The sequence below is a fragment of the Symphalangus syndactylus genome, chromosome 22 (assembly GCF_028878055.3).
Source record: "Symphalangus syndactylus isolate Jambi chromosome 22, NHGRI_mSymSyn1-v2.1_pri, whole genome shotgun sequence".
Lineage (NCBI taxonomy): Eukaryota > Metazoa > Chordata > Mammalia > Primates > Hylobatidae > Symphalangus > Symphalangus syndactylus.
In genome coordinates, this window is record NC_072444.2 from 73,152,724 (window position 1) to 73,175,380 (window position 22,657).

Consider the following 22,657-nt stretch of genomic DNA (forward strand, 5'->3'; position numbering starts at 1 on the left):
AGTAGGTGAATGGATAGGAAAAGGTAACTAGAAGTTGTACGAGGTAGAAAGCTGTCTTCTAATGTGTTTTCTTATCGTAGTTTACTATCCTTTATTATTATTTGTTTGAGAAAACTCAAAAATGGATATTGGCTACTCCCTTTTTTAAAAAAAGCTAATAATTGAAGTTTTCTAATAAAAAAAAAGGCTTGAAAACCTGATTTCCAGAATTTTTAATCTTGAAATTGTTTTTTGATTTTCTTACAGAACTAAACCATTTTTACCATTGACATTAAGGTTTTGAACCCAAATCTATTGTATCTCTTCATCCACCATTAATTAAGGAAACAAATTTATTTAAAAGTAGGCATATTAGAAAAAGACCTGTGTTTTGTGCAATAGAGTCCTCAGGAATTGTTATAAAAGCTGTACAGAACCACCTAAGAGGTAAATGTGTTGAGGCATCAGAAAATTTGACTGTGAAAACATTATTCAACACTAATGATTTATGAGAAATGACAAGGAGGAAATAAAAGATGGTTGTAAAGACATTATTGTTCACTATGAAAACAGTGTTCCTATGAAAACCAGATTGCTGCTGGAAATGAGAAAACTGCTGAGGCTTTTAATAATAAGCTAGTGTGTAGGTATAATACCATCATGCTGGAAAAGCGTTCTAACCCACATGTCTTTGTTGCTGATAGTAAAAGCATTTTCCTTCCTAGTGTTGCCATTTACACCTGCCATCCTTCACATCTTGTGTTATGTGTTATGTTTTGATGTCACTATTTAATGAAGAACTATTCAATGATCTCTTATGTTAAATATATATATATATATATGGTTTAGAAGATATCTGAAATTATTAGTGCCTTCTTGATATTCTTAGTTTAAAGAATCTCATGAAACTTTATTTTTTATGTGTCTAACAGTATACTTATCCCATAGGGGGCTTCCAGCTTTTCACTCATTCATCATATTTCTTTTTAGATAACTCGATACAAATGAAAATTTTATTTTATGTATTTAGCAGAAAAGTTACACAAAGTTCATAACTATTTAAAAGTACACCATATTTATTGAGCATATCTTAAATAATTTTGATGAGACATTTTTAGTCTCATTGTATTATACAGTTTTGATACCCCCTACTTCAGTTTACTTCATTTCAGGTCTGAGTTCACGTGCAAAGTGTATGTATTTCATTGATGTATTTCAATTTATCTATAACGGAAAAAACCAACATTTACTTATATTCTTGTTTCTTCTGATGGTCAAGGTTAGACTTATTTAATACTGTTTTGGTCATTTATTTTTTTTGTTTCATGTATCTTTGTAACACATCTGACCTGTACTGTTACTGCTGGGGGTGTCAAAGCATATAGGTTAAAAATTTATTAGTGTCAGAAAAGTGTTAGCATATAAATAGCTAAAAAGGATAAGGATACATGTCTAATAATGATATGAATATGACCAACTAGTGTAAACTAACAGGAAGTATGTGCTTAATAAAAATCTAAGTATGAATTTTTAAAGTATTAAACCTAATAAAATTAAATACTAATTAATGTGCATAGGTCTGATGTGCAGCTGGTTATGAAAACGGATTGATTTACTAATGAACGTAACTCTTTTGATGAGCTAAATATTGAAGCAGTCTCTAATGCCATGTTTCTTTCTGCCATGTAGTGAACTGTGTCAACTGAATGTACCATCACTGTAATTGCCTAGCCTAAATATCTGTTTACACTGACATCTATTCATTCATCAAATAACCATTGAGCCTTAAAGGTAGGCATTCAGAATGAGACAGTAAATGATAGTCACAGCTATCCCTGTAGGAGTATTACTGAGTATTTCTATGATACCAGAAAGACATTAGAAGAAAACCACATTTTATTCTTCAAATGTTGCTATAGCTATCTATCATCAAGTACCTATTATGTACCAGGTGATTTCCCTATATTATTTCTAATCTGTGCGGTTTTCTAAAGTATAAAGTATTATAGTTCAATTTTACAGATCAGGAGGCTGAGGCTAAAAAAACTTAAGTAACTGTTCTGTATCACATGTAACTGAATCAGGATTTGAACTGAGGTTCATCTGATTCTAAAATCCATTTTCCTCCCAGCTGCATAAATTCATCTGAAACATTTAGTGCTCAAAAGTATTGTGTTCCCTTTCAAAATCTTTTAAAATGTTCAATAGATAATGAATTAAATCACATTAATGCATGTTAAAAGCCACATTTGTTAACTATTGATATACTTCAGATGAAAGTCAGTTATTTTTGCCAATATTATAGCAAATATGACTAGAATTTTTATGTCAGTGCAGAAGAAGAAATACCCAAAATGTCAAGAAAACTGCCCCTTACTAGTGAATCACATTTGGTAACCTTTCTTTTAATTAAGTATCACCTCACTCAAATTAGAATGGGTTTCCTAGTAGGTGACGTGTCAGTAGGCCTTTAAAAGGATGTAGATGCTAGTCATGTCATTCCAAGCATGGTAGCACAGTGCGGATGAAAGAAACCAACAGGTAACGTGGTCCAACTGTACTCTGTGGTTACAGAGCTTAGACACAACTCAGGTGACTTCTTGCTCAATCCAGTACCTTTTTCCACTCTTCTAAGTAAGAGTTCAAAAATATTACCTTAAGACATTAACAAGATAAGAAATAACTTCCTCTGAAAAATGCTTCGTTCCATTGGTCATCTATTTTTAAATCTTCTTTTAAGGAGAGTCTTCCTATGCAAAACAATGCAAATATTGATTTTTAGGCCTGTATGTGAATTCTGTGGGGTGCATTTAAAACATACAACTTAAGTATGGGAATTGAAGGCAAAGATAGTAACAAAATCAGATAAAAGATATTAAATACTTTGAAGAATTTCTAAAACTTATGAATATACAAGGCTTTATTAATTCTACTTTGTGTTTTCAAGTTGCCTTTCCACTAAAGCTTCAGAATACTTTGCATTTTAAAGTTTACAGTTTTCCACTGGCTTTTTCAATATCAAATTACAGATAAAGTTTAATATTTCCATGTAACAGACTTAGAAACTGACCAGTAGGATACTTGGTGACATTCTTCAAGTTGTAAAGCAAATCTCTGTTGGATCTGGCAACCAAATCCCAAAGTTCCCAATCTCAGTCCATACACTCAAACTGCCAAATGCAGGTATGTTCTGGAAATCCATCAGTAGTAGACATTTAAAGCAACTTTCCATTTTTAAAGAGAGATGCATTTCAGCATGTGAGTAGCTATAGCACATGTCCTATAATATTATGACTTAAAGAAGACTCCAAAATCAAGTGCCCTTGCCTGGCAAACTTCAGAATGCCCAGGCCTCTTTAGGCCTCTGACTACTGCACACCTGCTTACCAGATAACAAAAATACATGCCAGTAACCCAAGCCTCTGCAGAGGACTTAGCCCTGTTAGTATCCACACAATGACCCATCCTTTCCTTTGCCCTGCAGTTTTTCACAATTTTCAAAGAAGGAAAAAGATTTAGATTATTCTGCCAACATACTTATTAGCAACTCTACCTTCTTCCAATATGATAAAGTCATTAAGTCATTCAACACAACATAACTTTTTTCACTTTAAAATGACTTTTATGTTCTCTTATTTTTTCCTAATAAAAAAAACCATTTAATCAGCTCTTTAAACATATGAAAATTTAATCCTCTGAGGGGACACAGTATGGGTTTGTGCCAGAAGAGAAAATAATTCAAACATTTATTTGCCTTAACTCTTAAAGATATACATGACAAGAATATAAATAAGCCTACAAATAAATGTTCTTGAGTATTTATATACTTATATTTTTTTAACTGCAAAAGGAAGTTTTCTTTCATCACAAAATACATTTGATTGAAACTCAGGACAGCCATTAATATGGTAGGTATAAGACAATGAAATAGTGAGACCACAAAAGAACATTTTGGATAAACGACTACAAAGTAATGAGTTTGGTTTTTATGTCCTGTTTGTTCATTTGTTCTTGGAACATAGCAGTAAAGAAAATAAAGGGAGTTGTCATCCCTGTTTTTTCTAGATGAAGCTACAGGGGCAGAAAGATTAAGGGATAAAAATGCTCAAGGGTGGATTATACTATAAAGTATCCTTCTCAGGAGATGAGAGGTTTGTATAGAAATAATTCAGTGTTGTATAGGTTAAAGTAGACTGAAGAAAGAGGAAGAGCCTCCTTGAAGGCTGTGACTGAATAAATATGAGTTGCTAGTGAAAGTATTTTCACTCAAATTTTTAAATGCTTAGATTTTATCCCCCATCTGATGCACAAAGTTTATAGTTTAAAAATTGTCCTCTGCACTTGTTTTTTAACCAAACAACAGAACTATACTAAATTCTGGATTGTGTGCTTAAAAATCTATGTCTACCATTTTAGTAAATTTTTGCCAAATGAGCCATTTATTCTTTGCTGTAAGTTATTCTTAATATAGTCAACGTCTTGTTGTTTAAGAAGGTCTCCTAATATCAGGATTACACCACTTATTTTGTTTACATATTCCAGGTTTAACGTTTCCTTGTATTAAAAAAAAAAAAGGAGTTAAAATATGTTCAGCTGTAGATGTTGAGTCTGTGTAATCAAAGGTGAGAACAGAACTCATTTCCTTGCTGATTCAGTGATCTATTTTGTTCCTTTCAAGAAATAAATTGTCCCAGTGTGCAAATTAGGAGAATTTTATTCCATTACAATACATTGAGCTCACTTATAAAGCCACTAGAAATCCTTCAGTTCTCTAGAAGATGCCTAAGCTATTATTTACTAAAATCAAGTGGTCCAAAAAACATTTACACAGTTACAAAACGTACCCAGATTCTATGGAGTAATGTTAATTCTACAATGTTTAAGTCATAAAAATAATGCTAAAAAATATTCCTATGGTGTCATCAAAATGGATTTCATTTTTTCAGGCATATAGAACTAAATAATTCAAATCACAAATAAAATTCTTACCTTCTAGGAACTTCTATCAAACAACATTAACACCAGCCAAGCCAAGAGTAAAGTAAAAATTATGTCTAAGCCTTATACTATTTGCAAATTCAAAGTCACAACTCACCTTTTTACAGATGAAAAGTGGAACTAGACAACAGAAGTCTGAAGGAGTTGCTGAGGTATTCCTGGGGTTGGAGCTAGTCCAGGAAGTCCGGAGTATCTATCCAAGACCCATGGGCACAGATATAGGAGAGAGTATTCATCACAGATATACTAGAGCAGGGGTCCTGTGCTGCATAACTCCACAGGGACCCCTTTCTCACTGTAGCCTGATAAATATGCTCCCTAGAGCACAGCTCCATAGACCATCTCCTACAGAGTTGAGCAACTCAGAGGCCTGATCCTAAAGCAGTATTTTTCAACTTTTTAAAATTCTTCCCACAATAGGACATTAACTTGCATTACAGTCCATTAGATATACATGTATAATGTGTAACAAAAAGTTTCATGAAACAAATACTTATTACATGTAATAACTTCTGATGTTTTTTATCCCATTCTATTTTATCTTATTCTATTTGGTATTTTTTAATAACAGCCACGACTCACTGAAATGATTTTAATCACTCGCAAAACAGATCATGACCTAGCACTCACATATATAAGCTAACAGAAAGAGCTTCCACAAAATACTACCCTAGCTGTGCTGTGTTCTTTACATTTCCTTTTCTATTTCATTTATCAAAAATATGCCAGTTGGGGCACACTAAATTGATTTTGCAGCTCACTAATAGATCTCAATAATGTTTTAGAATATCCATGAGGTAATTAATTCCGCAAATATTTATTGAGCACCCAGGATGCGCTAGGCACTGTTTTAGCACTGCAGATAAAACAGGGTACAGTAGAAGGATACAAAGCTAAGCATATTCATAATCTAGAAATTCAGCCTGCTCTGCTCATTAAACAAAATGAGATAAGACTTACAAATGGAATACTGATGAAACGTTTTAACTATTAGGTACTGTAGTGCACATTCAGAGAACAGAAATTCTACCAGCAAGAGACTTATACTCTTCTCAACATTTGTTTTCTCACAAATATTAAGAAAAATGTGATAAAAGAGGCATTTGTTAAAAAAAAAAAAAAAAAAAAAAAAACCTATTACTTGAGTAAACTGAAAAATCCCAAGCATTTTAAAGTTAATTCCAACAGTTTTCAGAGTAATTATGTGTCTTAAGAAAGGAAACAAAACGTGATTATGGTGTGGGGGTGAAGAAAAAAAACAAACTTTTTCTGACTCCATCACCACCATGAGACAGAAAAGACTGATCCCCTTGACAGTCATAACTACACAGACATCATATTTCAAGATTCAAGCTGCATCCCTTCTGCTGCTCTTTTCTCCTCCCCGTCCTCTTGGCCCCGTCGAGTGTGAAGAGCACTTCCTCAATTACTGCCATAGCTGCCTTTCCCATCTTCTCTACCTTCTCCTAAGTCCTTTGGTTTGGGGCCCCTTCCTCCCTCCCTTGAATAGAACAAAGTAGCCTCTAGTCCCTAAGATTTCCTTTCTATTGCTGATAAAAGAATGTTAACAATTTACATCAGAATCCACAGCACAAAGATAGAGATTTGATGTCTTTTTGTAAATACACATTAGCATTCCCTCTTACTGAAGCTTGAGAAAATAAAGTCTCATAGAAAGATCTAGTATTCTCATGAAAGTTATCTTTCAATTTATTATTGTTATCATTAAAAATCAGTCCTTTAAATATAGAGGAGAAAATTTCGCTATTTCAATGGGATCGAAAAGTGAATTATATTTATTGGACTCACTAAGCCATGGTATTTTCTCGTATCTCTACAAGCATTCATTTTTATTAAGGATTACCATTGTCCCTGTTTGCAGTGCAAGTACACTTACCAAAGCAAATGATAAAGGTCAGATGGTGAAGGCATACACATTCTATATGACTTATTTCTTAGGTTCTTGAATTTTATAGATAAAAATCAGTGTTTGGGCATATTAATTTAGAAAAGGTTTCTTAGCATAAAGTAGTATTTGTTCAAAATTAGAGCTAAACAAACTGGTATAAGGAGGTTTTAAAAATACTTCATTGGTCTCTTTGATATGAGCTTTATATTCTACCTTCTACACATCCAAAGACATGTATAACAATATTATTAATATTTAAGAGACAGCCATGTAAGAGTTTAGCACAACACAAGCAATGACCAGGAAGAAGAGAAACGAATCAAAAGAGGTTGACATTAACTTTGTTTTGAAAAGTAGTTTTAAAAATGAGACAGATAAAACATGTCAAGGATTGAATTAATATTAGGAAAATATCCTTTCAAATTTACTCACCCTATTTCCATGTACACACATATATGCATATACATATATCATGAATTATAACTGTGTGCAGAATACTGTTTACATACAAAAATTTGTCTGGGCCAGGCACAGTGACTCACGCCTAAAATCCCAGCACTTTGGAAGGCTGAGGCAGGCGGATCACAAGGTCAGGATTTCGAGACCAGCCTGGACAATACGGTGAAGCCCTGTCTCTACTAAAAATACAAAAGTTAGCCGGGCGTGCCTCAGGAGGCTGAGACAGGAGAATCACTTGAACCCGGGATGCGGAGGTTGCAGTAAGCCAAGATCGCATCACTGCACTCCAGCCTAGGCAGCAGAGTGAGACTCCATCTCAAAAAAAAAAAAAAAAAAAGAAAAAGAAAGAAAAGAAACCTGTCCTACTGGGCAAGCTACCACTGTCATTTCCTCACTGGACTAGACTGTCTTAATCTCTGGGTGTCTAAGCATGAGATCTCGCACCAGAGTTTGTTTGGGTGGCTTTCCAGTCTTCTCTCCTACGCTTGAAAAGCAACAGAGACAATGAGAAAAAGAAAGTATGCCAGTTCATGGTGCTGCTGGCCGGTGTGAAATAATCATTTTTGCCCAGTGAAGGACTTCTCCAACTTACTAACTTGTTCCAGGATCCCAGCTGCCTTTTGGTTATTTAACTGGCAGACATGTATTGAATGATTTGCTTTTTAAAAGTCTCAGCGACTGTCCTTTTTATTTGATTAAGCACAAAATATCTTGGCTACAAAAACAAAACAAAAAAACAGCTTTAACAAAACATTTTTCCCCACGGTGTAACAGACCATAGGGTTTTTGTGCAGAACTATGAAATACGTTCACCAGAGACTGCCTATTCAAGATTAAGTGGTTCAGAAATAAGCAATTTCCAAATTTCCCTCCATCTATAAAATTTCATACAAATTCAGGGTCCTCTTTGAATGACTGTAAGCATGAGTGAGTAACTTTAAGAACTCAGAGTAATTTGGGATAGACCTCTCCCTCTGTGGGGTGATTTCAATTTCTTGAAATATCTGGAAGCCTTCTTAGGTAATTTGTCATCTTGCACCCATCTCCTTTCCAATGTCCCTTATCTCCTGGCATTGGACTAATACACTGAAGAGTTCATTTTCACTTTCTCCACAAACGAGTGATATTCTTTCCCTTTGTCCACAAACACACCAACACATAGCATCAAACTACCTACTTCTAAAGGTTGAGTGCAAGTTTTATGACTTTACAATATTTTTAATACCAAGAAATATTTTTTGAATGCCACTCATGTGTCAGAGATTGTGTTAGGTCTTGGAAATACAGCGATAAATAAGAAATGATTTTTGTCTTTAATGGTTTAGAAAGATGATTTCAAATGTCTTTACTGTTTATCTAAGGCAGCAGGTTCGACCATGGGTAGGAGGAGCCAGAAGCATAGGGAAACCTCGCAATATTTTCAGTCATATTTCTTTGTTTTGGGGAAACACAGGACTCTTCATTACCTTCCATCTACTTTGTCACCTTGTCTTTGTTTTTTTTTTTTTCATCATCTTGCTTCTGCATAGAGAACCTTTTTATTTCCTTTTCATCTCTCAAATTCCAGATCAAATGTTATACCACTTGACTAGTTTTCCCTGACATGTTCGGTTTTATAGTGGTCTCCTTGTTATACACCTGTTATACCTCTTAGCATATTGCCTTATAGTTATACTAGCAATGTAAGAAAAGAGCTTTACATTTTTCTAGTTCATAATAAACTCTGAATAAATATATATTTGAGAGAAGAAAAAGACAGAGAGATTTCTGTGTTTATTTCTTTACCTAAACTCTTAGTTCCTTCAGGAAAGAACAAGGGCTTTTTTAAAAATTTTATTTTCATAGTTAGTTCTATTCTATTGTCCAGCAGAATGCACCTGTTTGTTGAATAGATTTGTTGAAAATTAAAGAAAAATTTAAAAAACTATACCTTCATCTTCGTACTACATTTAAGAAGCTTGTGTTATTCACCACTTTCTTGATGGTAAGATAAAAATACACCCAGGGTATCTATACTTCGCTTCTTCTAATTCTTCAAGAATATTTAGAGAACTTTTATGTTATCCAAAAATGGCTACTTCCTTGAATCATAAATGTGGATACTTGTCTGTTGCAAAATAAAGATTAAAAATTATAATAATCTCTAAGGAAAGCCTTCATCTACAAAACCTTGCCGTGTACATTCTAAAGCATTTTGAAAATGTGTTCTGCCTTTGGTTAGAAAAATTGTGATCTCTACATCTAAATATGTCATTATTATTTAGCACAGAGGAAAACTTGCCACAGATAGTGCCACAAGTAGTGATTACCAGTAAATAAGACTTTTTATTTAAACTCTTAAAAATATTTGTAAAGGTTTAATAAAAGTTTAAAAAAATTTTAAAAGATGGTGTCCAAATTGAAATAATCCATAGTATCTATGGAAATAGCAGCAAGATTTAAGAAGCAATTAAATGTTTAAGGTTTTGATTATTTTGTAACAAATCTGAATTAGTATTTAAAGAATTGTATACTATATGCCTACTTCAGCATTTGGTATGTTTTCTTACCCTACTCTTGGTGAATGTGGTCATTATTTCATAAATATTTATATATTTTCAAAGAGGGGATTTTAAGATCTCATTCTTTAAAACACTGAAAACTTAAAAAAAAATAAAGGCAGACCATGACAGCCAGGAAAAATGGCAAATCCTTGCTATAGGGATATTCTGTAAAGTGTGTTGGATGTGCAGATTTGTACTTACTACTATTACCACAGCACCACTACTATGACTACTAATGTCAATAATAATGATAACTCCTTTTATTTTTATAGACTTTTACATATTTGAGAACTTTTGCTTCCCTTTCTTTGATTCTCAAAATAATCATGCCAATTATGAAATTTTTTCTAAGGAAAAGGTTCAAAGGTAGCGAAGTATCACATGTAGAAGGATATTTATCCCTGTATTATCTATAATGATGAGAACCCAAAACATGAATACCAGACTTTATCAGAGTGGTTCAATACATACAGTAAATACATACACCACACAGTTAAAATAGAAAGTCTATCAGAAAGGAAAAATCCTTTTGTTATTCTATTAGGTGAAAACAAGAAGAATATAAAATTATATTCATATTACTGTTACAACTATGGAAACATTTCTGTGTATTTGGATGAAGCCTCAATGGTAACATGATAAAATGTAAAGTTTTTTAGGATAGCATGGCATAGCATAGCCCAAAATGTTTGAGTTATTTTAGATTTTCAGTGACACTGGTGTTGTTCATTATGCCATATATGTGTTTAGTTTTTACATAAAACTAAATGTGTATTCTTAAAATATCTGTCAACTGCATGTATTACATAAAACAATGCATTTACAGCAGGGAAAGACCATTTACAAAGCAGTGATTATAGGTTCCTTTCAATAGATGTGGTATTCACCCTATCTACCTCACCCCTTGTGCATCTGGACCACCAGGGGTGATTTCAAAGAATACTACTGCCCAGGCTGTACCCCGAGAGATGAGTTTTCAGCGGGTCTGGGTTAGGGCCCAGGTATTGGTTTGTTTTTGTTTTTTTAATTTCTCCAGATAATTCTGTTGCGCAGCTTGGGTTGAACAACACAAAAACAGTTACAAATGAGTAAAATTTTATCTTTTATCTTTTCAGATATGAAATTCCCAGAATTTTCATCTCTAGTGTAAGACTTTTAAGAATAAGAATGCTGTTTAAGACTGGTCTAATTTAAAAAATCATGAGTACAAAGTATCTTTATGCAATCAGAATGGTAAAGATTCTTAACTATTGTTTTTATTCATTGTCAAAAATAATGATAAATAGAGTATTGGTGAGGGAAATGAACACTGTCTTCCACTGCTTATAGGAATGTAAATTAAGTGTGTATTGATCAACTTCACAGGAGGGTAGTTTGACAATATGTATTCAAAGCTTCTAAAATATGTAAACACTTTTGTCCCTGGAATTTCACTTTTAAGAATTTATCCTTAGAAAATAATTAGGTGAACTGGCAAAGAAATGTTAATAAGAATATTTGTCATAGTGTTGCTTACAATAGTAAAAGATTGGAAATAATAAAAAAACTCATGACTGTGGATTGATTAAAGTACAGTATCTCATACATGATACTGATAAAATGGTTCTGTAGCTATATATAAGCTAACATAAAATGATAATCACAACATATTGATAAATAAAACTATAAAATAACATTATAGCATGATTCTATTTTTAAAAAATATATGTAACATATATATGCATATATATATATGCATGCCTGCATATGGATAGACATGCAGGTAGACAAAGCCTGGAAAGCTATAAACTAAAATATTAATAGTTAATCTTCATAGGTACTTTTTATTTTCTGCTTTATATTTTTATGTGCATTCTACTTTTGTGGGTTTCTTTTCACCAAAAGGAAGTATTAGTTTTATAAATAAAGACAAGTAACTTTTTTAATGAAAAAACTTTTTAAATAAAAAACTTTTTAAATAAAACTATTACTTTTATCTACCCAACTGAATGAAGAACATGGATTCTCCCATCTTCCCCTTTCACTTGTCTGCCTGTGAAAAACAAGCTATTTGATAGTCAGCAACAGGTATTTCTTTTTTTAAACCCCCCACCTCTCCTGCCACCACAACCCACCAGCTATTTCTCAGTAAAACTTCTTCAATATATTTATTTTCAAAAGCATACATTCTAAACTTAAGTCCCATTAACAGATGTCAAGTGATCTGATTACAATTAATCTAATTACAATCAATGAAGGTGCCATGTAACAAATAAATTTAAATTTATGTTAATGCATTTTTATGCCTAGTCTCACATAACATTCATGATTAATAACTGGGTTTGTTTTTTTTTTTTCATTTTAGGTAGTTCAGGACCATCATCCTCCATAGCCATAGCGGGCACCAACCACCCTGCCATCACAAAGACAACCTCTGTTCTTCAAGATGGCGTCATAGTCACCACCGCAGCTGGAAACCCACTGCAGAGTCAGCTACCCATTGGGAGTGATTTTCCTTTTGTTGGCCAGGAGCACGCACTTCATTTTCCATCCAACAGCACTTCAAACAACCATCTTCCACACCCCTTGAACCCCAGCCTCCTCAGTTCTCTACCTATCTCTTTGCCAGTGAATCAACAGCATCTCCTAAACCAGAATCTATTAAATATCCTCCAGCCTTCAGCAGGAGAAGGCAAGTCTGAGATCAACCTCCACCCTTTAGGTTTTCTCAACCCGAATGTAAACGCTGCTTTAGCTTTTCTCTCCAGTGACATGGATGGGCAGGTATTGCAGCCTGTTCACTTTCAGCTCTTAGCAGCCTTGCTTCAGAACCAAGCCCAAGCAGCTGCCATGCTTCCCCTGCCATCTTTCAATCTGACCATCTCAGATCTTTTGCAACAGCAAAATACCCCTTTACCCTCATTAACACAGATGACAGCCCCACCAGACCATTTGCCAAGCAATCAGTCAAACAACAGCCGAGCTGAGACCCTTTTAACCAGCCCCCTGGGGAACCCTTTACCAAGCTTTGCAGGCAGTGACACTACTTTTAACCCCCTGTTCCTCCCAGCTGTCAATGGGGCCTCAGGATTAATGACCTTGAATCCCCAGCTGTTGGGAGGTGTCCTGAACTCGGCATCAGCCAACACCGATAATCATCCAGAGGTTTCCATAGCAACCTCCTCCCAGGCAACCACTACCACAACCACTACATCATCAGCAGTGGCAGCACTGACTGTCTCAACACTTGGTGGGACAGCAGTGGTGTCAATGGCAGAAACATTGCTGAATATATCTAATAATGCTGGGAATACACCTGGTCCAGCTAAACTCAACAGTAACTCTGTGGTGCCACAGCTACTTAACCCTCTACTGGGGACAGGTCTACTTGGTAAGTTAAATTTTTTCACAAATTTTTTACAAAAGAAACGTTTTTCTAATTCTATTTTCTCCTTTTTAAAAACTCCATTTTGTCACACTATTTTTAAAAATGTTTTTGTTATGTCACAGCTTGCTTAAGGAACTAAATATAACAACACCCACACACAACCATAGTTATACAAACATGAGTGACTTTTTCCTTTTTCCCCTATTCTAGCAATACTAAATATCATTTTAATCTGCTTTCTCTTCTAATTCTGATGCCACCTAAACCTAACCTACCCATCACCTCTTAAACCAAGTAGAGTCTCATTTTTCAAATAATAAAGCACAGGTACATCTTAAAAATCACTTTTATTTGAATTTTAGTTGGTGTGGCATCACAGGGTTAGTATGAGCAGCTGCACTGTGGATGGAAACAGATTGAGAAAGTGTTTTCCAGGTGAACCCTAAATAAACAAAACTAAATGCTTGTCTAGCAAAACAAGAAACAAGATGTAAAAGCACGCACAGCTAAAGTTTGCCCAAGTTTAAGGGAACAGACAGCCCCTCTAGCTGCTACTAGATTTCCTCAGTCAGTATTATTTTTTTGACCTTTGTGGCTTAAAAACAAAGTTTTTCATCTATATTCTCCTATCACAAAATAGTTCGAAAATAATGCCAGGTATATTTAACTGATGGATATCGGTAACTATGATATAAAGTGTAGGGATGGTGTCCATGAAGTCTAGAAACAGGGAAATGTACATGATGATGTCAGTGGCATCTTCAAGGTGTAAAAAATAATTTGTTTATTATTTATGTTTTTTTGATTTTATGGATGCCTTTATAATATAGTATAATTAGTTCTATTTGGCATTGAAATCTTTGTAGTTAAATGACCTACAAAGCATTATAGATTTACAAGTTTCAAGTTGCAAGACAATTTCTATGACATTCTCCTCAAGAGAATGTCAGAGTAATTTCAAAATAATTTTGAATTTTGAATATAAATTTAGTTATTAATCCTACTGATTATATAATATTTATTTTGAATGATTACAACAATGAATTCTTTTGTGTTGTTAGCTTTCTTTTCCATTTTAATTTTAGGTGACCAACCTTCTACTGCAAAAGAAAATGCACATTTCTAAACCAAATCAATGGTTTGATGTGGTATCTATTGATGATTATAATGGCTTGAGAACTAAATTTTGTAAACAAGGCCTGATCAGGCTCACTTATTTTGATTATCTGTTCAGGTACTTACAATTGCTAAAACATTATAGGACTAATTTCAACCTTTAATTTTAGGTGCTCTAAAATAGATCTAAAATCTAAAAATAGATCAAGGAATCATATGACACTGCAGCTCAATATATAAGGACTGCTTAATGAATAGAGCAAAAACTAAGTAGTCTTTCCATGATATAAAATTTAAAAACTAATTATACAAGATAAAACTAAATAATAAGGCTACTCTTTCCTTACCACTTAGTAAGACTTTCAGAAGTAAAAAAGAAAAGCATCACCCAAGTAAGCATAGCACTTAGTTTCTGTTTCAGGAATTCTCAGGTACAAAGAGAGGCATAGAATCTCCGAAGAATCACATTTATTTATATTTTATGTTTTTCAAACTGTAGGTGATATGTCATCAATAAACAATACTTTGAATAACCATCAACTGACTCATCTACAGTCGCTGTTAAACAACAATCAGATGTTTCCTCCAAATCAGCAACAGCAGCAACTTCTCCAGGGGTACCAGAATCTCCAGGCATTCCAAGGACAGTCCACAATTCCTTGCCCAGCTAACAATAACCCCATGGCTTGTCTGTTTCAGAACTTTCAGGTACTCTCCTCCCCTGTGTCACTTTAGAAGAAAACAATGTCTGGGTTTGTTTAAACACTTAATTTGGGGGAAACGGTGAAAAAAGTAGGTTATGTGCCCTTTCACCTCTATGTACTGGTATTTCTCAATCATGAGTATTGTTAAACATTCCAGTCTTTTGTGTGAAGGTTTTCTTTTTTTAATTTTGTCTGAAGTATCTCAGCAGTTCTTTTGGAGCTGTTAGTAAAAACTGATCGTGTGACCCTCATAAGCCCTTTTGTCATTTCTCATTGTTCTCATGACTGAGACTCACCTCCCTTGCATGCCCACCTGTCCGCCCTCTCCAGCCTCAGCTCTCACCACTCTTCCCCTGGCTTCAGCCACATGGTATTTCTTTAGTTCCACGAAGTGAATAAATGCCTGCTAGGTTGAGGAGGTAGGTGGAAAGAGTAACACTAAATCCACATAGGAAGAAAATATGGACTTTTTAAAAATAATCTTGGGGTAGAGAAGGCTCTTTCAGCATGACAGAAAACCAAGGCAGTCAAAAGGAAAAGTAACAAATTTGAACACATAAAAATTTAAAATCTCTGTATGATCAAGGATATTCTAAACAAAGCTAAAGACAAATGACAACCTGGCAGAAAATATTTTCCTAATACATACTAAATAATTAACACCTACAATGTAAAAAGAGCTACTATAAATCAGGAAGAAAAAGGATAATTGATTAGAAAAGAATTAGCAATAGATATGAACAGACAATTCGCAGAAATTGAAAGAAAGTATTAATAAACATATGAAAATAACAATCAGAGTTATATAAATTATCACACTAATGTGTCCATCAGATTGATGATATCCATTGCTGACAAGGATTCTCTCAGATTACTGTTGGTCTGATTATATGCTGATACAGTCCTTTTGGAGGGTAATTTGATAGCATATCAGATTTTTTAAATATCTTTTGACCAGAAGTTCAGCTTCTATGTATTAATATCTCATTTTAGAGAAATCTTCAAATGTGAACAAACAAGCACATAGCAAAATGTTCAGTGCAATATAATTTGTGGTGTCAAACATTATGAACCACTCCATCAGTAGAGAAATAGTTAAGTATATTATGGTACAGTATATCCATCTACCCGGTGGTTTAGAAAATTAGGTAGACTTATATAATCTGATATAGAAAGATCTGTAAGACTGCAAGACAAGACTCAGTGCGATAGTCATATGCTAAAGGAAAGACCCGGAAAAGTGGAACAGCTTTATGTTCAAGGGATAATAAATAAGGCAGGATTCCTGAGGAGGGGGTATGGGATCCAGAATCTAGTACCATCCCATTTAGGTTGAAAGAAAGAAGGAGGGGAGCAAGGAAGGGAGGTAAGAAGGATGCACTCCAGTGCTGGTTAGTTCTAAGAAAGGAAATAGGACTGGAGTTTAGGGTGAGAAACTGTGAGTTTGGGTGAGAAGTAATGATGAAGAAAACTTGTATCTTTATGATAATATATGTATCTTCCATAGTAAAATAATTTAGAAAGGAAGAGGAAGTGCTCAACCGTGTCACTGAGAAAAAAGGTAAGATAAAGCCTGAAGAGAATCCATTAGATTTAGCAATTAGGACATCATCAGTGACTTAGTGGAATGCAGTTTTGCTGGGGTGGTGAGAGCAGGACCCAGATGGCAAAATGGAGGAACAGTGAATGGGAGGTTAGAAATTAAAGAGTATAGACTAAAGAAGTAGATTATAGCTGTTCTTGACACACACACACACACACACACACACACTACCACTATATGAGATGATAGGCTAATTTGTTTCACTATAGTAACCACTTTACCATCTGTATACGTATTCCATACATCATGGTGTTAACTTCAAATACACACAACAAAATTTATTTTTGAAAAAACTTAACTTCGAAGAGCATAAGAGAAATAGGGCAGTGCCCCAGCAGGGGGTCGGGGGTAGGATGAATGCAAACTTTAAAATATGTAAGCCATGAACATAATCATGTGCTATAGGAAAGACCCAGAAAAGTGGGTGTAACTGAACATAAAGAAGGGAAGGTATAATAAATTAGACAGGATCCTTGAGGAAGGGGCTTGGGATTCAGAACACAAGTGGAGGGCACACCTTCAGAGAGCAGAAGGGACCCCTCATATGGGAAGCAGGACAGAATTTAGGACAGGTGTAGTTGCAGAGAAGTCTGCTGCCAGGGGGCAGGGAGCATCAGAGTATAAGAAATTGTGAGAAATCCTGCCTGATGGGCTTTATTTTCCCTATTACGTAAGATCATCTACTAAGAATAGTCTGGGAGATGGTGAAGAAGTTCGTGAAGATTAGAATAGTTGTGGAAAATGATTGATAACTAACTAGAAGATCTAGGATTGATGGGCAGCAATAAGCCCTCAACTGAGGTTGGAAGCTACAAATTCCTATAGACAAATACTCAGCATCCTCACTGTAGATGTAGATACGGCAAGCAGTTGAATTGATCCAAGACTGGGATTTTGCCTGGTAGGTGTAGACAGGGTGATAATAGCAAGAGAGAGGCTGATGTGTCGACAGATCCCAGGTTCTGGATTAGCAGGGAAGGATGTAAAGAAAGAGAGAGATCATTGTGGAAAAAAATCTGAAAGTCCAAAGTATCAAGGGTCTAGAGCAGTAATTCTTAGATGGTGTGGGGGCGGGGGTGGGTGGTAAAATTAGAATAACCTTGGGCACTTTTTCAAACTGCCCTGATCCTTCCTGTACTGGAATTCTGATATGCTCCCCTGGTAAGTATGCTTTCCCTCCACCACGTTCCAATTGAGAATCACTTCTGCAGACAGCGATTGTAACTGTTGGCAGCATGGGGATGTGGCCTGAAAAGGTTGAGGAGCAGGTGTTACTACCCCATCTGAAAACTAGTGTCATGTTATTGTTACAAAAGGAGTTTATATGTTTTTTTTTTTTAATTTTATATTGTATTTCACTTAAGTGGAAACATCAGTGAGTTAGAAATCATTTTCAAAATCTTTCTTCTTTGCTAATTTGATTACCTGTGACTTGACTCTTTTTGAATCCTAAATTGCAAAGACCCGTAATGACACTAAATAAATGGAATCATCCCACCCTGAGTACGTTTTCTGTCCAGCTACCTCAAGTTTAATTTTTCTAGAGAGTGTTTCACAATGATGATTTTTAAAAATCTGTTGAATGATTTTAACCAAAGAAACAGCATGCAAATATAATCAAGACATAAAGCTTTCCTATATAAAGTGACTTTTTATTTCATTTTTTGAGTCTTGTTCTTTATATTTCCTTCCTTGTTATATTTGTTTGTCTTTTGGTAAATCTTAAAATTATAGTCTTTCTCTTTGCGGCCTTTAAAATTATTTCCCTTTCTCTCACTGCTTCCTGTCTATTTCTTCAAGGTGAGAATGCAGGAAGATGCAGCTCTCCTAAACAAAAGAATAAGCACTCAGCCTGGGCTCACAGCACTTCCTGAGAATCCAAACACTGCACTTCCACCTTTTCAAGATACACCTTGTGAGTTGCAACCGAGGATTGACCCATCTCTTGGTCAACAGGTGAAGGATGGCCTCGTTGTGGGTGGCCCAGGTGATGCTTCCGTAGATGCCATTTACAAAGCAGTTGTCGATGCAGCCAGCAAAGGAATGCAAGTTGTCATCACCACTGCAGTCAACAGTACAACTCAGATCAGCCCCATTCCAGCTCTGAGTGCCATGAGTGCCTTCACTGCCTCAATTGGTGACCCATTAAATCTCTCCAGTGCTGTCAGTGCGGTCATTCATGGACGGAACATGGGAGGTGTTGATCATGATGGTAGGCTGAGGAATTCAAGAGGGTCTCGGCTGCCCAAGAATCTAGACCATGGGAAAAATGTGAACGAAGCAGATGGGTTTGAATATTTCAAGTCAGCAAGTTGCCACACATCCAAAAAACAGTGGGACGGGGAGCAAAGCCCCAGAGGGGAGCGAAACAGGTGGAAGTACGAGGAATTTTTAGATCATCCAGGCCATATCCACAGTAGTCCTTGTCATGAAAGGTCCAACAATGTCTCTACACTGCCATTTCTGCCTGGGGAACAGCACCCAATACTGTTACCACCAAGAAACTGTCCAGGGGATAAAATTCTAGAGGAAAATTTCAGGTATAATAACTACAAAAGAACTATGATGAGTTTTAAGGAGAGACTAGAGAACACTGTGGAAAGATGTGCACACATTAATGGGAATAGACCTCGACAGAGTCGGGGATTTGGAGAGCTGCTAAGCACTGCAAAGCAAGACCTGGTCCTAGAGGAGCAGTCTCCAAGTTCCTCAAATAGTTTGGAAAATTCTCTGGTCAAAGACTACATCCATTACAATGGAGACTTTAATGCCAAAAGCATTAATGGGTGTGTGCCTAGCCCTTCAGATGCTAAAAGCATTAGTAGTGAAGATGACCTAAGGAATCCAGACTCCCCCTCTTCAAATGAATTGATACATTATAGACCAAGGACGTTCAATGTTGGCGACTTGGTCTGGGGCCAAATCAAAGGACTGACTTCCTGGCCTGGAAAATTAGTAAGAGAAGACGACGTTCACAATTCATGTCAACAAAGCCCCGAGGAAGGGAAGGTATACCAATCTTTATCCATTGTCAAATACTAACCTTTGTTCAGATATCAATTATTGGTTTTTGTTATCATCACTTTGGATTCTTTGGATTTGAAATTAGGATTCTTCATGACTCATTGAGGTCTCACAAGCTTCTGGAGCATAAAATGAAGAGGGGATGGTTATAGTCAACAAAATGTCATATCAACAAGGGGTGAGTTGTAAAGCATTTATAGATCACACTAGGGCTCAGGGTGGCTGTAAGCCAGGAACCAGATTTCCAGAATTTGGTCAACTCTGCCTTCCCTCTCTACAGTTACCTAGTTCTTCATTTCATACACAGAGGAGGAAGGCAAGTGTCGATGACTGGGGAAAAAAATCTGGTAGCCTTTGGAGGTCCAGAAGTGTGGCAGGGGTAAGGCCCTCCCAGGCAACGGTTGCGCCAGGGGACGGCATCTCCTCCATGTGCTTACATGTGGCACACACAGCTGGGAAGGGGGTACAGTCTGGGTGGAGTTGCAGCCGTTTCTGGAAGCAGCAGGTAAAGTCTGAGTTCAGAATGATATCTCCTTTCAGGAAAAGTTCTGGGCCTTTAAAACACATGGAAATGTTTAACCTCATAGTCTGGTTCTACTTAACACAATTAGATCACATAAATTAAATGAAAGCTTCTCCATGAAACTACCGTTCAATTTAAAAGAAATTAGTAGGGGTCTTCTGTGTGTTTTTTTTTTTTTTTTTCGACCCTTACAAAAATGGTGGAATTGGCTCACTAGGCAAGAAATATGCAGAGTGTTTAAAGTAGATAGAAAAATTTATATCTGACCAAGAGGAGATAATTATGCACATTTCCCCGTATGATGAAAAACGTGTAATTTTTAATCTTCTTAGGTAATAAAAATTACTCTTACAGGTATATATTATTCTCGTAAAGAGTATATTGTATAAAGCAATTTCAACTGTGCTCAAACTTTCACTGGCACTTAGGTTTAATGACAGGAAACCAAAAGCATTTCTGCCAGCACAATAAAAGGATTGTCTTTCCCCAAATGACTAGGAGGTCCTAAAACCCTGCTCATAATGCCTAATATATACTTGTCAGGATACACTCTGGGCATAATGTTTGTACATTTGATAAGAAAATGAATTCCATACCCCTATTCACAAAATATTTTATTCTCTATTCTCTCTGAGATCAGACAAACATTCTTTAGGTTGAAAAACCTAAATATTTTTGACAGCTTATTCAAGAAATAATTAGAAACAGAAAAAGTGGGCTTTTATGATATAAATGGAACTGCTACAAATACAAGATGTAGACATTGAACTGTTTTACAGTGTCTGTGCAAACGAACTAAGTCTTTTTTATGTGCCATTTTACCAAAAGCTTAACTAAAAAAAAAGATTATGGCCTCCCTTCCCTGGAAACATTCTCCCTGTCCTAAATGCCTTGTCTAAATATCTTTTTATGCCCTTAGGAGAATAAAGGCATGTACTTTTAACACATTTCACACTAAACAATGGTCTAGATCTTCTGATTAATCTCTGCTCGAAAACTCCTGAGACTGAGGTAGTCACTGATGTTAGGAGAGATGTACTTTAAAAAAAAAAATGAAGAGAAAAATATTTTTCTTCACTTAAATAAGCAAAGTAGTATGTAGTATTCATTCCACTATAAAATAATATTTTTAAAATCCAGATTCTTCTTCCTTAATTTTGGCAGTAGATGAATTGTAATAGGAAACATAAAACTGTTGCTATAAATTCATATATTCCTCCTCTCACTGGCTGACCTTGTCATTTTGGATTCTCAAGTAAAAACCTTTATATCAAGATATACTATACACTAAAAGTATTTTTAGTAATTCAGAGAATTTAATTTAAAGCACACATTTAGAGGTGAAAAACTGAAAACATGCAATAAAATATTAATGATAATACATGAAACATTTATTTATCATTTAAAAAGCAAGGTATAACAGCCTTAGAAGCTCTAAGGACTCAGCATTTTTAAAAACTTCTGGTCTTTTCAGGACCTACCACACTGTTGCACATAAGTAAACTAAGTACTACTTCATAAACATTCTTTTTTCCTCTATAGTTCACAAAACAAGACTTCCTAATACCTTATTTAGTGATGCTCCGTGAGTCAAAGTTCTCATTTTACAACACCAGAAAAGGTAAAAATTCAAACAGAGGTCTGTCTGATTTCAAGCCAAGGGTCTGATATATTAATGGCCCTAGTTCAGGAAGAAAAACTAAAACTACGTCCAATATCTGTATAAGACAAAACATGATGTATTTCAGAGAGATATCTAGTAGAACACTGTTTAAAATTTGTACTCATTCAGGTGAACCAATTTTGATGTAATTTTATTTATGTAGAACTCCTTAATGCCCAAGAATGTTGGATAAAGCCTTGTACACTAATAACTGGACTTCTGCTTCTAGAAAGGTAAGCATTGCCTTAGGTTACCTTCTGTACACTATGGCAATGCCTGACATTTTTATAAAGTCTAAAGCAGAAAGGCAGAGACCAGGTCCAAATCTGTTTATTATAGTAAAACCTTTCTCATTCCGCCTTGCTAATGTGGAATGTGGGATCATTTTCCATAGTGTTTATCTCTGTAGTGTCTAGGAAGAAAAAAATTGCCAGACAATTTTCCTACATTATCATTTTAAACTTTCTTAGCATCTCAGCTTTCATACTATTTCTATGTCCACCAAAGAATCCAAGATTCTGTCAGATCCCACCAGATAAAAATCTATGTTAACTCAAGTTTTAGAATAGATTTATTACCCCTGACTCCACCCTACAACATATCATTTATTATTTTCAGTTACAGGCTTTGTTCTCAGCAAGCCACTCCAAATTCTTTGTGGAAGCAGGCAAAATAGAAAATAAAGATAATTAATTGACAGGATAGAAGATTACTATTTCAAAACAAGCTGGGCGCCTCTCCTATTTTTAGGTTGCGTGAATGGTCTCTG

The 22,657-nt window shown here is 35.3% G+C and overlaps 1 protein-coding gene across 5 annotated transcripts in view; it reads left to right on the top strand.

The window, feature by feature from the left end:
* The window catches only part of MBD5 (methyl-CpG binding domain protein 5), a 476,246-nt gene that overhangs the window by 433,108 nt on the left and 20,481 nt on the right, over positions 1–22,657 (top strand). For 2 of the 5 annotated variants that reach the window (XM_055260944.2, XM_055260943.2), the window contains 3 exons: positions 12,233–13,258; positions 14,871–15,079; positions 18,479–19,687. In XM_055260944.2, coding sequence (XP_055116919.1) covers positions 12,233–13,258; positions 14,871–15,079; positions 18,479–19,687 — 2,444 coding nt within the window. Of the gene's footprint in view, positions 1–12,232; positions 13,259–14,870; positions 15,080–18,478; positions 19,688–19,711; positions 19,881–22,657 lie in introns of those variants that run through there. The other 3 variants (XM_055260945.2, XM_055260946.2, XM_063631012.1) reach the window with 2 other exon arrangements.